General features: G+C 47.6%; 1 protein-coding gene across 4 annotated transcripts in view; it reads left to right on the top strand.

Annotated features, from left to right (window-relative positions):
* Window positions 1-1,233: 1,233 nt before the first annotated feature.
* ECPAS (Ecm29 proteasome adaptor and scaffold) overlaps window positions 1,234-15,621 on the top strand; it is a 114,418-nt gene continuing 100,030 nt past the window's right edge. Inside the window, exons 1-2 of one of the 4 annotated variants that reach the window (XM_070055535.1) lie at window positions 1,276-1,522; window positions 10,792-10,895. In XM_070055535.1, coding sequence (XP_069911636.1) covers window positions 10,874-10,895 — 22 coding nt within the window. In that variant the 5' untranslated portion in view covers window positions 1,276-1,522; window positions 10,792-10,873. Of the gene's footprint in view, window positions 1,523-1,772; window positions 2,137-10,791; window positions 10,896-15,621 lie in introns of those variants that run through there. The other 3 variants (XM_070055533.1, XM_070055536.1, XM_070055538.1) reach the window with 3 other exon arrangements.

The raw sequence follows: 15,621 nt of genomic DNA, 5'->3' as shown, positions 1-15,621 counted from the left end.
CCACGGCTCACTAGGCTAATCCTCTGCCTTGCGGCGCGGGCACACCGGGTTCTAGTCCCGGTCGGGGCACCGGATTCTGTCCCGGTTGCCCCTCTTCCAGGCCAGCTCTCTGCTATGGCCCGGGAGTGCGGTGGAGGATGGCCCAAGTGCTTGGGCCCTGCACCCCATGGGAGACCAGGAGAAGTACCTGGCTCCTGCCTTCGGATCAATGGCCGCAGCAGCCATTGGAGGGTGAACCAACGGCAAAGGAAGACCTTTCTCTCTGTCTCTCTCTCACTGTCCACTCTGTCTAAATAAATAAATAAATAAAAGATTACTTTGGTGGGAAAATCCATGCAGAGACCGTCCTAGAAATAGAAAAGGTTGCACACACCAAACTTTTTTCTTTTTTTGGCTTCACTCCCCAAACGGAGACAACCCTGGCCGAAGTCAGGCACCTGGAACTTTTTCCGTACCTCCCACGTATGTGCAGGGGCCAAGCACTTGGGCCATCTTTCCTGCTTCTCTCAGGCCTTTAGTAGGGCGCTGGATCTGAAGCAGAGCAGTCGGGACTCACCAGCACCCATATGGGATGGGGACCTCACCAGGGACAGGGGGCTTAGCCAGCGCTCCAGAACGCTAGCGCAGTCAGGGAATTCTGTAACAATAGCTATGTCTTTAGTGTTGTGTAAGTCCCTTGAACTTGCCTATCTGGAACGACAAATATTTAATTTCAGGGACATTAATTAGAGCTTTGTATATTTCTGCTCTTAGGAATAAAGACCCTTTCAATCCAGTTAGGATCTTGATTTCGTCCCCCTGTGCAGAAAAAGAGAAGTATATGATTTCGTCCCCAACTTGTTATGACAGTACCACCACTTCACTAAGTACAGCGATTATGCAACCTCTTACTTCGAAGCTACTTTGCAAGTATATCGACCTCACGTTCAAATCGAAGGCTTCAGTTAAAGTCCGGATGCCAAAAAGCAGTCACCCGGGTTACCCCCCCAAAAAGGGAACACAGGTATGGGGGGGGTAAACAGATCTTAACAGCTCATGGAAGCGTCTACGCTTCAGGTGAACTTAACCTCAGCTCATGTAACTTTTCGCAGCGCCTGGGAATTCCCTGCACCTGGGAGCCAGTTTCTCGGGGCGACGGCCCCCTCCACCTGCCCGCGGGGCCGCCCGGGCGTCGGGGCTCGCCGGGGCCTGAGTCAGCGCCGGGGCCGCGAAGTTCGGCGGGAGGCGCAGGGCGGGGCTTCCTCCCGCCGACTCCGCACCCGGCTCTACTTTTCCGAGTCCACGTCTCTTCCTTTGGACAGGCGTGTTTCCTCAGGTCGGGCCCGGCCAACGTGACAGCCGCAGACCTTTAAAAAGGCAGTCGGGCCCCGCCTCGGCAGGATCGCCCTCGGCCCCGCGCGGCCGAGCCCGGCCCCCTTCACAGGCTCTCCGCGGCCCGGCCCGCCTCACGCCTCACTTGGCGGCCCCCAGCTCGGCGGCGCTCGGCGCAGCATCCCCAGCATGGAGACCGGCTCGGACGCAGGTCAGAGGCCCGCGCCGGGGGCCGCGGCAGGCTGCACGGCGCGCGGAGGGCGGCTAGGCCGGGCCGCCCGCGCAGACCGCCGCGTGCCGGGTCCGCGCGGGGAGCGCTCGCGGGGCGGGCGGCGGCAGGTGGGCAGGACGAGCCGCGAGCGAGCGAGCGAGCGAGGGCGGGCGGGCAGGCGCGCGAGGGGCCCGGCGGGGGGGCCGCTGGGAGGATGGCTCAGCTCTTTCTAAATATAAAACCGGCGTGAGCCGGGCGAGCACGGCGCGGAGCCGCAGAGCCGCCGGGGCGCACGGGAAACTCGGCCGCACCGGCGGCTCCGCAGAGGCGCGGGGCTGCGGGAGCGCCCGAGTCGCGAGCTCGCGGGGGGCGGCGAGAGCGACGCTCGCGGCGCGGAGGACGCAGGCAGCCGTGGCGGCGGCGAGCGGGCCTGGCGGGCGCCGCGCGGCCCGCGCCGAGTGACCCCCCGAGGCAAGCTCGCGGCCCCTGCCGCATCGAGAGCCGCGAGACCCCCGCGCCGCCCGCCCGCGCCCTCCCCCTTGCGGCCCCTCCTTCGCTCCCTGCCCGGCTCAACATGGCTGCGGCCGCCGCCTCCGCCTCCCAGGACGAGCTGAGTAAGTGCCGTGGCCGAGCCTGAGGCTCCGAGCCGGCAGCGGCGCGGCGTAGGGCCTGGGGGCGGCGGCCAGGCCCGGGCCGGAGGGCAGGGGCGCGCTTGCGGGGCGCCTGGCCGGTAGGCGGGCGGTGGCCGTGGCGTGCTGGGGGCTGGGGCGCTCGGGCCTTGGCGGGCGGGGCGCGGGACGCCGCCACCGCCGCCGCCGCCGGCGTGTGTAGGCCTCAGGTTTGCACCGTCACGTTGCGAAATTGAAACCGGAGCCTCGGGCGGAGCCACCTCTGCCCGAGATCCGCCCCGGTCCAGGGGTGGGGGGCGCTCAGCCCCCTTGCCCGCCGTGCCTTGGGCTGGAGCAGGGGCCGGAGCCCCCGGGGCGGCGGGCACAGTCCGCCCGTCCCGTCTGACCCCGCCACGGACCCGGGTCCCGACAGTTGGGCGAGTTCTAGAAATAGAGCTCTCGGGAGAGGGCGAAGGTGCTTTTCTGTGACACCCTAGGAATCAGCCGAAAGGTCACGGGCAGGCGGTGACCTCGGGCGGAGCTGGGAGGACGAGAGGGCCGCGGTGCTAGCCGCAGGCGACACCGAGGGGTGACAGCGCCTTCAGGAAGGGGAGCCAGGGCCCGCCCGCCCCTCCACCCCGCAGTGTTCCGGGGGACAGCGGTGGTCACCCTGCGTCCCAGGCCGCCCCGCCCGCGCCCGGGTACGCCTCGCTGCTTGTGGGAAGTGTAGTCCCGGGGCTCCGCAGGACCCACGCTGGGGTCAGCAGCCTTGAATGTTCACTGCACGCATCAGACACTTTGTGACTGCGTTCTGGGCGATGGGTTGAAGTGCTGTGTATGTATTTGAGGTCCATCGTCCCCCCCCTCCCCCCAAACAAGTGCTTTCAGTCGATGGCAAAAACAAGAACGGTGTTATTTGGGGGCATGATGTGAGTTTTAAGTGGAATGAAGCATGGGTGAAGTGTTGCAAGCTTGTGTTTATGAAGCTTATGTTGTTTAAGCTCCTTCTTAATTTCCATTTGAAAGCGGTTATAAACATAATTTACGTTTCTTTGGTGCTTGGCAGTTGAAAGCTGCTTTTATATACATGAGCTCACTTTTGCCCTCATAACAACCTTGTGAGGCAGCTAGGTAGGAATTATCCTTGTTTTTATAGAAGAGGAGGCAGGTTTAGAGATACTGAGTTCCTTGCTATGTTGACCCAGAACTGGTGGAGCAGGAGTGCTGTTTGCTCTTCTTGGAGCTGAAGTAAACACTCGCTGTGACCCAGGACCTGTGGTTGGAAGTAGATGGAGGCTGATAGCCACAGAGTTGATTGATTGTCTGTTCCAAGTGGCAGCATCAGCAGGCCTCTGGAGATGCAGTGCCCTGATTTTATTTTTCAATTTATTATTATTTTTTTTTGTAAAGTGCACGTAACATAGGATTTACCATCTTAATCATTTGTAAGTGGTCTTACAATAAGTCGTCTGAAGCCACATTAACCATTTGTCCGTGGCATTAAGAGCCTTCGCGTTGTAAAGTCATCACCACCCTCCATCTCCAGAACTCTCCTCGTCTTTCGGAGCTGAAACTGCACCCCCTCACCAACTCTGCATTCCCTCCTCCCGCCAGCGCCTGGCAGCCGGCATCCTACTCTGTCTCTGATTTTGACTACTCTAGGTGCTTTATGTTAGCGGAATCGGACGGTATTTATCTTTTTGTGATTGGTCTATTTCATTAAGCGTAATGTCCTCAAGGTTCATCCATGTCGTAACTTGTGTCAGAATTTCCTTCTGAAGGCTGAATATTCCTTTGTATGTGTGTATATGCTGTGGTTCCTCATCCATTCCATCTGTGGACGCTTGGGTTCCTTTCACATTTTAGCTGTTGTGAGCAGTGATGCTGTGGACATGGTTGTTCAAATATCAACTTGAGGCCTCTCAGGTCTTTTGAGTGTATACCCAGAAGTGGATGATATGTAATTCTGCTTTTTAGTTTTTGAGAAAAAAACTCCATGCTGTCCTTCCCCACCTCCCCCGTGGCCGCACCATTTTACATTCCCACCAGCACTGCATGAGTGTTCAGTTTCTCCATGTTCTCAACAACACTTGTTTTCCGTATTCTCAGTAGTAAGCGTGGTAATGAGTGTAGGATGTTCAATTTTTTTTTAAATGACTTACTGTATGTCTGCATTCCTGTTGTAGCACTAAACATGTTAAAATCTGAATTCCCAGTAGAAATGGGGAGGAAAGCTAGAGGAAGAATTGGGTAAGTATTGTGTATATGCAGTGTGCTGCTGTGCATCAGATACCTGTTACAGTGTTAAAGTTGTTGGTTGTGCTTCTGGTTAATGGATTTACTGGCTTTAGCAGCTAGTGAAAAGATAGGAACAAGTAATTCTGGTCTTTACCTTCTGTTGTTTTGTTTGGTCAACTCATCAATGAGACACAGGTGTATGTTGACTGGTTTTCCGTATTTCTTCAAGAGAGATTAAATACTTGGCAATTGGTGTCTTAAAATAAGCAGCTTGAAGCCACATGAGGGCTCTTCCAGAAGTTCATAGAAAATGCATTTTATGAAAAAACTCTGCATGGTTTTCAAATTTCTGCACCAAAATAAACTTACCTTTTAATTTCATTTTCTGTGAACTGTTTGAAGTTCCCTTGTACATACTGGTCCAGAAGTTTCAAATAAACCGTTTTTACTTTTATACTGGCTATGCTACAAGATGCCTCTTAAAATTCTACCTCTAAAAAACACCTAATTATTGACTATTTGCTGTTATTTCTGACCAGTAGATAGAAATCAAACCACTGGGTACCAACACTGTTTTCTTCCTCTAATATTTTATTGTAAACATCTTCAAATATACAGAAAAGTTTTGAAACATATGAGCATTCATATATTCACCACTTGGATTTTACCATTGATAGTTGAATTATTCTATCATAATCTTTTATTCTGACTTAAAAATTTTTTAAATTAAAAAAGTTATACACATTTATGGGGTACCATGTATCTTTTTTTTTTTTTAAAGATTTATTTACTTATTTGAAAGGCAGAGTTAGAGAGAGAGAGAGATCTACCATCCACTGGTTCACTCCCCAAATGGCCGCAACAGCTGGAGCTGTGCTGACCCGAAGCCAGGAGTTTCTTCCAGGTTTCCCATGTAGGTGCAAGGGCCCCAAGCACTTGGGCCATCCTCTGTTTCACCAGGTGCATTAGCAGGGAGCTGGATTGGAAGTGGAGCAGCTGGGTCTTGAACAGGCACCCATATGGGATGCGGGCACCACAGGTGGCGGATTTACCTGCTATGCCACAGTGTCAGCCCCTAAATTAAAAAAAAAATTAAAATTATTTGTTTATTTTCTAAAAATGTGGTAATATACACAGTATATAATTTATTATCATTTAATTTTTTTTTTTTTTTTTTTTTTTTACTGATTTGAGAGAGAGAAAGCTCCTATCTGCTGGTTCACTCCCCAAATGCCTGGAATGGCGAGGAACACAATCCATCTCCTACATGAGTGGCAGGAACCCATCCACTTGAGCTCTCACTGCTGCCTCCCAAAACCTGCATTAGCAGGAAACTGGAGTCAGGAGCTGGAACTGGGAATTGCACCCAGCTGCTCCCGTAAGGGATGTTGGTGTCGTGGCCACAAGGCCAAATGCCTGCCATTTAACTGTTTTTAGGTGTACAGTTCAGTGGCATTAAGTACTACATATTTTCGGGGTACATTTCTAAAGATTTATTTATTTGAAAGGCAGAGTTACATAAAGACAGAGCTTCCATTTGCTAGTTCACTCCCCAGATGGCTGCAGCTGCCAGGGCTGGACCAGGTTGAAGCCAGGAGCCTGGAACATCATTGGGGTCTCCCATGTGGGTGGCAGGGATCCAAGCACTTGGACCATCTTCTGCTGCTTTCACAGGCATATTAGCAGGGAGCGGGATTGAAAGTGGAGCAGCCAGGACACAAACAGGTACCCTTATGGGATGCCAGCATCGGTATCACTGGCAGCAGCTTAACTCTGTGCCACAGTGCTGGACCCCTTGGGGGTGTACTTCAGAGTACATTGGTGACACCAACACACTTTCTCTCTGTAAATATTTCAGAACCAGCCTTGCTTTAAATGTTTGTATATGTTTTACTCTTCAGAATAATGCTGAGAGGTAGATTAAATTGCTATTGCTGTTTTTGGAATGAGAAAGACTCCTTAGATCCCCTGGGTCCTGCAGCTAAGCGTGGTGCTGGAAACGGAGCCCAGGGGTCTGACTCCAGTGCACTCGTAACCAGCCTTGAGGCCAGGTTAGCCTTGAATACCATGGTCAGTGTTCTGGCTGAGGAAAAGCTCAGGGTGGATGTATGGTTAGAGTCTCAACTAGATACTGCTTTAATTCAGAGACTGTTAGTAAGCTTCTTGGTACAAAAGAAATGCTAAAGCCTGCCAAAGTATTTATAATACTACAGAGGAAGGGAAAGAATATGTGTAAAGAGATGTGCAAGGACCAAATGTTAAGATTATATGATGTGGGTAATAACTGAAGCAGAGACCAGCATTGTGGTAGTGTCCTGCCTGTGATGCCATATCCCGTGTGGGTGCCGGCTCAAGTCCCAGCTGCTCCACTTCAGCTCCAGCTCCCTTCTCATGCTTCTGGGAGAGCAGCAGAGGATGGCCCAACTGCTTGGACCCCCGCCACCCACGTAGGAGACCCAGGAGTTCCAGGGTCTAGTTTTGGCTTGGCCCAGCCCTGGTCCGTTGTGGCCATTTGGGAAGTGAACCAGAGGATGGAGGATCCATCTCACTCTCACTCTCACTCTCACTTTCAAATAAATAAGTAAATCTTAAAAACAAAAGCTGAAGTAATAGCCATCTGTGTTTCTCAGGTCTCTTATTTAAAGATGTGGCTGTTAACACTGCATTTCTACAGATTTCAAATCAACATTTGCTACATTTGTACTTGAAACAAGCAAATATAGGTGTCATCAATTTAAGTAAAATCCATAGTTGCTTCTAGTTATCACTGCCGTCACATTTTTGCAGGAGCGCCTGGGAAGCAGGATTGACTGTTAGGTTCCTTCTTTCTTTTTTTCCCCTCTTGCTTTTTTTCTTTCTTTCCTCTACCCTCCCTTTTCTTTTTTGTTACTGAGCATAAACATTGCCAAAAGGTTAGGAAACAGTTGCAGGATAGCCCTGCAACTCGTATTTGTTAGGATTTGTTCTCTTTTCACTAACTTCATATTGTCTTCCTTGGGAGTCAGTTGATTATACTAGCATACCAGTAAAGCTGTTATGAGGTTGTGCCACGTGTTCTCATTGCTTTGTGAATCCTCACAACCACCGTGTGAGTTTGCTGCTATTGTTGTCTCTGTAGACCTTTACTATATAGTTATCTTGAACTCAGATTCTCCGATTCCCAAATTTATGTTAATTCTGCTCCACCATTGTGTTGCAGTTTATGACAAGATCAGGGTCGCTCCCCTAACCCCATGTCTTGCTAGTATCTAGAAGGAATCTCCTGTGGTGTCTTAATTTCGGCAGTATCTGACATTTGTTGAACAGATCATTAACTTTTTGGGTAACATGTAAAAAAGGAGAACAAATTAGTTCTGACTGTTAAAGGTAGTTTAGTTTGTCAGAGTCTTAAGGTTAGAGTCTTTCTTTATATTTGGGTTGGCTTAATTGTTGGAAATAAAACGAAAATTCAATGCAGGGCATGTGGCAGGTTTTCTAATACTGTCCTCTGCCAGTTCCTGGAAAAGTTGACATTGTAGTTAGATTTCAGCAGCCAGTAGAGAGATTTCTGATAGGGAAGGAAGCATTTGAGACTTTTCACCTGGTCAGCTGTTTAGTGGTTTTGTGTTCTGGGCTTTATAATAACAAAGCCTCCTTAGAATCTAGTGTTTGTTGGGATAAAGACGACTCTAGAAGGGGCAGCAGCCTGTGATCTTAAAGTGTGTGCCATTCAGTTTGACCACTTGACATAGCCCGGGGAGACTTGTGTTACAGAAATTGGCCAGATAATCAGAGCAATTATCAGAGTCAGAGAGAGAGAGAGAGAGAGAGAGAGAAAGTCTCTTATGGTGGCAGGAGTCCTGGTGCCTCTTGGAGGATGAGATGTGGGAAGCTGTGTGTGTAGCTGTATGTGATTCTCTAGGCATACTGACATAGCTCCAAGACGATGGTCCCTTTAAGGACAGGCGTACCTGCTGCTGAGTTGGTTTTTGTAGAAAGGCTATGTCAAGCCTGTGTCCTTTAAATTTTGGTTACTTAACCACATATGGAAAATGGCCAGGATATTTCTATTTTTTAGCTACTTCCATTCCAGTTTTTCACTTTCATCCATTTTTATTTTGTATTACACTTTCTGTATACTGTTGTATTTAATAAAGGCCTCTCAGTGAGAATAGTTGGCGCTGGGACATTGACCGTGTTCAGAGGGTAGATGTGGGTATCGTAGGCACTGCCAGTGTGCTCACATATTTTGATCCAGTTGCTGAGCTCTCCTTTTAGATCTTGCCAGTCTCTGCCTTGATGTTTGCCATCTAATATGCTTGTTTTATCCACACATCTTTAAGTTCAATAGGCAGACTTTTAAAATTGAATGGACAATTTATGGTCCTGCCCTCATATGGCCTATAGTTAAGTCTAAAGACAGATATATGGCCGGCGCTGTGGCTCACTTGGCTAATCCTCCGCCTGCGGCACTGGCACCTTGGGTTCTAGTCCTGGTTGGGGCGCCGGATTCTGTCCTGGTTGCTCCTCTTCCAGTCCAGCTCTCTGCTGTGGCCCGGGAGTGCAGTGGAGGTGGCTCAAGTGCTTGGGCCCTGCACCCACATGGGAGACCAGGAGAAGCACCTGGCTCCTGGCTTTGGAACAGTGCAGCGCGCTGGCCGTAGTGGCCATTTTGGGGGTGAACCAATGGAAGGAAGACCTTTTTCTCTGTTTCTGTCTCTCTCTCACTTCTAACTCTGCCTGTCCAAAAAAAAAAAAAAAATTTATATGTCAAAGGCTAATATGAAGCACAATATGAAAAATACCTAACAATACTTTGGAAACCTCAAGGAATGAGAATGGCATTCTAGGCTAGAGGAGTCATAGCTTGAGCTGAGACCTGGAGGTGGGGAGATATTTTCAGAAGAAGCTGAATGAGCATGATGTGATGGGGATGGGGGCGCTTTGACCATGTGAAATGCTGGGGAGGGAGTTCACCTTGGGAATTTGAGACTTGGCCCATGCTGCTTTTATGATTTGAGATCTTGGTCAGATGACCTTACCTCCTTTTTCATAAAGTTGGAATAGCAAGAATCATTGAGAGAGTTGTTAGGATCAATGTGTATAAAAAGGAACTCTGTAAACATGTAAGCTGTGTATAAATTATTATTTTTGGAGTGGGAGCAATAGCAGATGACGCTGAGAGGATGGGTTGGGACCAGTGTGTTGTAGGAGTGCCAACACAACTAGTTTGGACTTTGTTCTGTGGATGGCAGAGTACCATCAAAGGCTTTTTAAACAGGATTGTAACATGAGTAGATCTGTTTTTATGAGGATAACAGGTGGCAGTGGTGTAACATTGATTACAAGGGTCTGGAGACCAAGAGCAATAAGACTAATTAGGAGATTATCACAGCGTTCTGAATTGGGACAATGGAAGGGTTTGGCAAGGAGGTTCTATGAGTATAATCTAAATTCCCCAAAATGGGCAGAAAGTGTTGGTCAAGCAGATGAGGGTTGGAGATGATTCCAAGAGTTTAACCTTGGGGAGATGGTGGGTGGAGAAGTAAGGAAGTATAGGCTCTAGACTTGATTTACGGAAGTAGAGAAAAGAGAACAGGTTTGTGTTCAACAAATACTTCGTTGAATAGGTGGGGAATTATTAATGCACCCATGTTGAGTTGTTCAGGAAGACTTGTTTAGATTCAGTGGCTAACACCTCTGGAATTGGAGTCAGAGCCAGTTTTGAATTCTGGCTTTTCCACTCTTTAGTCACTGTGTCCATGAATAAGAGACCCAGCTTCTGTTTCCTCAGCTGTAAAATGGGATTAATAATACAGTGTGTCTTGATTGTTATAAGACTGGGAAGCGATAACACATAATCAAAAGTTGCACTGTGCTTGGCGTGGATTGCAGATATGTGGGAACTTTTGGGAGGGAGTGAGGATGATGGAATCATGAGAGTGGACAAATTGTCCAGAGACACAGGACAGTGTCTGGAAGCTACACGTCAGTAGGAGAAGATGGGCAGGGAAGGAGTGACTGCTGAGAGGCCAGTCGGTTGTAATGTGCCAGTAAGACACGTGTACATACTAACATTTACCTGTAAAGCTGTTGTGTAATTCAGACACTTCTAATTTTAATGTAAGTTTTTATGTGTATGATACATGCATACAGACATATATATGATCAAATGTATGTTGTATTGATGGAGTTTTTTTGTTTTCAGTGAATAGTTATCAGTATTTTTTAAACATTAGCACATTCTCAGTAAATTCTATTTATGGACATCTTCTGTATTCTTTCCCAAATTTGGTAAACACTATAATTTTTACTCCTCATTCTGAATTTGCAAAGCAGGGCATCAAAGATCTTAGCAAGAAATGAAAAGTGCTTTTTTTCTTAAAATGGTAGCTATGCGTATAAATCTTTTAATTGTATTTTTTTTGGTGTTCTGAATAATAGATTCTTTATACAATTGCATATGTACGAGTGGATGAACATACCATTGGTGACCCAGAGGATTTTTGTCAAGATTGGATAAACCATGTATCACATTGATTGTAGAGGTTAGTAGACTTAGTTTCTTAGGATTTGTACTTTTTTCTGTAGCAGCATTTTAAAATGCATAGGTTTATAAGGTAGCAATTTTCTCCCAAGGTTTTGATGTCCCCCCCCACCTTTTCTGGTTGTCCTGATAGAATCAGTGATGTTTGTGTTAGTTTGTAAATGCTGAAGCTTTTATTCTTTGTAATGATAAATATAAAAAAATTAGCAAGAAAACAAAAAAGGTAAAACTTAAGAGTGTACACAAGGAAAAGACAGTGGGGTGGTAATGATCAAGGAACATTGTCTGCCACAATCACAAAAGATGATTTCACACACTCCAAGAATGTCACTATGAAATTGTTTTATTTCTGAAAAGAGGAATGGAAGGAGGCACCATTGTAGTAACTGGACATTCTGAATTCTGCTAATTTTGACATTGATTTCCCTTTTAAAAAATTAATTTTACTTCCTTCTGAGGCAGAACAAGAGTATGGTGTGAGTTTCACTTGGGTGTGATTTTGCATGGTCGCTCGTTCTGTTAAAACTTAAGTTCAGATTGTAATTCTCTGATATGGACTCAATGTCCTGTGAATACCTAGGGCTTCATGTTAACTTCAGAAGTGCATTTTCTTGCTATGTTCCAATTTGTCTGTTGGCTCCTCCCCTCCCAGTGTATTCTCTTACTTCTCAGTATGCATATTGCTGCTGTTGTGAGATGTCTTCATTCATGTAGGTGGAATTTTGAGAGATGATTTTTAGAATGATTTTTGGTTTATTTTTGCTGTTTTTTGGATCTTCATTCCTAAAATGTGTAGAGAATTGGAAACTTGGGAGGCTGAAGAATTATTTAGGGAGCAACAGGGCATTATTTTCTTCTAGGTTTTTGTCTTCTGGGCCTTCGATTGGTGTGTTAGTGCCGTTACGATACACTGAAGGCAAGCAAGCGTTCATATCACAAATGCTGGGATTTAAATGGTGACTTACAGAATGTTCTGGAGTTTACACTTCCAAATGAGCATTTTTCTAAGTTATTTGCTGCCTTGGGTGGATCTTAACTATCATATATTTGACTTTTAGGCAATCTGATCTCTTATATGTTATCTCCCCTCAGCTGGCTGTCAGAATCTGAGTTAATCCTGCTCATCACCTTACTGGGCCTCGTTTCTAACTGGGTATTTGCCAGCTGTTCTTTCTAGGGGAAGGGGCTTCCTGGGAGATGGAAGTGTTTGTGCACCTCAGTGTGTCAGGTGTTTGGCACTTAGACTTTAAATCTAGAGTACAGATGAGGACTGAGTTCTCATCACCTGGCCCAACCCTGCCAGGCTACCCCTGTGACTCTCACCTCTTTGTGTGTGTGTGTTGGGGGTAGAGGGAGAGGCAGCAAGGTGGGGTGTCAGCAGGAGGAATGGCCTTGTAATGGGCTGTTCTGGGTGGTGTGGGATTTGAAACAGCCTGACATCCTATGCAGAAGCTGGGACTTTGAAAGTGGCAGGGGAAGGAGGACTCTTCCATTCCCTGCTTTGAGGGCCGAGCCACTAGTGCATTCAGTTGTAGGGGTTTCCAGACTGGGGCATCTGCCTGGGCCCTGGAGAGGGCAGACTGGGGGGCTAGGGTTGGGAAGCTGATCTGATTGCCTCAGCAGGAACCTCCTGCTCTGGACCTCATTACCTCTAAAGGTTCTCATTGTTACTCCCTGGGCTGCTCTGGCTGCGGGGAGGCAACTCTTGCAGGAGCTGTGATGGGTGATCTCTTTGTGGGAACGGATCTTCTCTCTACCCTCAACTTGATACATTTGTGTTTACTGTTGGGCCACCTGACTGTTGAGTATATTTGCACTTAATGCATCCCTCCCTCCGTCCCTCCCTCCCTTCCTTCTTCCCTTTCATTTATTATTTATTTGAAAGAGTTACAGAGAGGCAGAGGCAGAGAGAGAGAGAGAGGTCTTCCATCCGCTGGTTCACTCCCCAGATGGCCGCAATGTCCAGAGCTGTGCCAATCCAAAGCCAGCAGCTAGGAGCTTCTTCCAGGTCTCCCACATGGGTGCTTGGGCCATTTTCCACTGCTTTCCCAGGCCATAGCAGAGAGCTGGGTCAGAAGTTGAGCAGCTGGGACTCAAAATGGTGTCCATATGGGATGCCGGCCCCTAATGCATTTCTTAAAAGGTGGCTGAGGGTGGGGGCAATCCTGTATTTAGACAAACAGGCATCAAGATCAAGTTTGTAGGCATTAATTCCTAGAGAAGTATCCTGCTGATCTGATTTAGATTTTGCTAAGAGTAGAGCAGCACTTTGTGATTTGAGATGGTGTTTAGGGGTCAACAGATGAAGTAGACTGTATTACCAGTTATTAGTATCTGGTTAGATTCATAAGATTGATCGACTAGAAAATGTTGCTGCTGATGATTATTTTTAAAATGTTTGCTCTGGCTGGTGCCGCAGCTCACTAGGTTAGTCCTCCGCCTGCGGCACCGGCACCCCGGGATCTAGTCCCGGTCGGGGCACCGGATTCTGTCCCGGTTGCTCCTCTGCCAGTCCAGCTCTCTGCTGTGGCCCGGGAGTGCAGTGGAGGATGGCCCAGGTCCTTGGGCCCTGCACCTGCATGGGAGACCAGGAGGAAGCACCTGGCTCCTGGCTTTGGATCGGCGCAGCGCCAGCCGCAACGCGCCGGCCGAAGCAGCCACTTGGGGGGTGAACCAACGGAAAAAGGAAGACATTTCTCTGTTTCTCTCTCTCTCTCACTGTCTGACTCTGCCTGTCCAAAAAAAAAAAGTTTGCTTGTTTATTTTGAAAGGGTTGGAGAGATTCCTTCTGTCCTTTGGTTTGCTCCCCAGATGGCCACAGTGGCCAGGGATGGGCCAGGTAGAAGTCAGGAGCTTCATTTGGGTCTCTCACACGCGTGGCAGGGGTGCAAACACTTGGGCCATCTTCTGCTTTTCCCATGCCATTAGGAGGGAGCTGGATCAGAAGTAAAGCAGCCAGGACTTGAATTGGTGCTCGTATGGGATGCTGGGATTGCAGGCTACAGCTTAACCCACTGTGCTACAATGCTGGCCCTGAAAATACTACACATGAAATGTAGATGCCAGCCAGGGTTTCCTTGTTTTTTGTAGTATTCATTTCAAACTGCTAATTTCAGAGATTTTCAGAGTCTGGAGGTGCTCATTCTCTTTCTTTTCCCAAGTTGTTATTTGGAATTCTTGAGTTTCTTTTAATGTAATTTCTTAAGCTTTCTCAGCTTATGGACTTCTATTTCTGAAAAATGTTGCTTTCGTTCCTCTCATGTCAGCTTGGACATGAAGTCCACCTGTTTCACTGGTTTAGGCATCCACACATGAGTTAATTCTTTTTTGTTTTTTAAAAATTTATCTGAAAGCAGTGTTACAGAAAAAGAGGAAGAGACCGAGATCTTCCATCCACTGGTTCACTCCCTAAAAGGCCACGATGGTAAGGGCTGGGTCTGGCCAAAGCCAGGACCTTTATCTTGGTCTCCAATGTGGGCGGCAAGGGCCCAGGCACTTGTGCCATTCTTCCACTGATTTTCCAGGTTCATTAGCAAGGAGCTAGATCAGAAGTTGAGGAGCTGGGACTGGAACCGGTGCTCATATGGGATGCTGGAGTTGCAGACCTTAACCTGCTGTGCCACAGCAGTGGCCGCAGGAGTTAAGAGGTGATGAATCCCAGGGAAAGGATTTGCTTTGAGAATGCTTGGTTTCCTGGCCTTTCACTGATCCCTCTGAGTCTTTTGCTTTTTCTGTTCTCTTGCTCTGCTCTCTGCAGTAACTGCTGCACCTCTCCTGATTAGTAGCAGAATAGTTCTGCCACACAGGTCCTCAGGAATCTCATTTTTCAGTTTTTAAAATCCCTAAGCACTGGTATGAAAAACATATGGTGCCGTTTTGAAGATTCTGATGTTGGTATTATAAATTACCACCAGTCCTCTCCTTTCCCGTGCTACAGATGTTAGATGTATAAGCCTCTAAATAACTTTTCCAAAGCATGAAGAATTAATATTTCAAGCATTCAACAGGTCTTTGAGCAGGCAGTCTCTGCACAGCACTGAGGTAAGTGCCAGGACTAAGTTACAGTTTTTCAACTTGAGCTAGAGGTGACAGATGGATATTAAGTAGGAAATCAGGTGAAATCTGATTCAAACCAGGCCTCAAATTACTGTTATGGTTTAGGGAAGGACAAATTGGGCAATTACATAGTCATACAGTAAAAGATAACAAGTGCCAGGAGATACAGAAAAGGTCTGTGGTAGTCTGTAGGACCAGGGGGAGAGGGAGAGGGTGTGTGTGTGTGTGTGTGTGTATGTGTGTGTGGCATACTGTGTTTGAGATGGACCTTGAATGGGATGGATTTAGGGAGTATGAAGATGAAGGGTGGTCTGGAGCTGTTGAGAATATTCCTGGTTGAGTGAGTTTCTTGGCTTATAGAACTTTGTGTAAGCTTAAAAAGCTGTTGGAATTTGAATGGCTGCTAAGGAGTGATAGCAAGTGTGGTACAGAAGGTCCCTTGGGGATAGATTGATCTACTCTTAGAAACACTCCTCTGTTTTGATGATCATCAAAGGCCAAAGGGGTGGGATTGCTGCTGCTTTAAAAATGGAGACGTACGGAATTGTATCTTTTTCCTTGGCAACACCTTCCTTTTGTGTGTGGAGCCAGTTGTAAACTGGCTTAAGTGAAAATGAGGTCCTTAGAAGGAGTTGAAGTCCTGTGGAGTCAAGAGAGGCTTTCGAGAAGAG

Source organism: Oryctolagus cuniculus, chromosome 1 (genome assembly GCF_964237555.1).
Source record: "Oryctolagus cuniculus chromosome 1, mOryCun1.1, whole genome shotgun sequence".
NCBI lineage: Eukaryota > Metazoa > Chordata > Mammalia > Lagomorpha > Leporidae > Oryctolagus > Oryctolagus cuniculus.
Note: the sequence above shows the minus strand (reverse complement) of the source record. Positions and strands in the feature narration are given on the sequence as shown.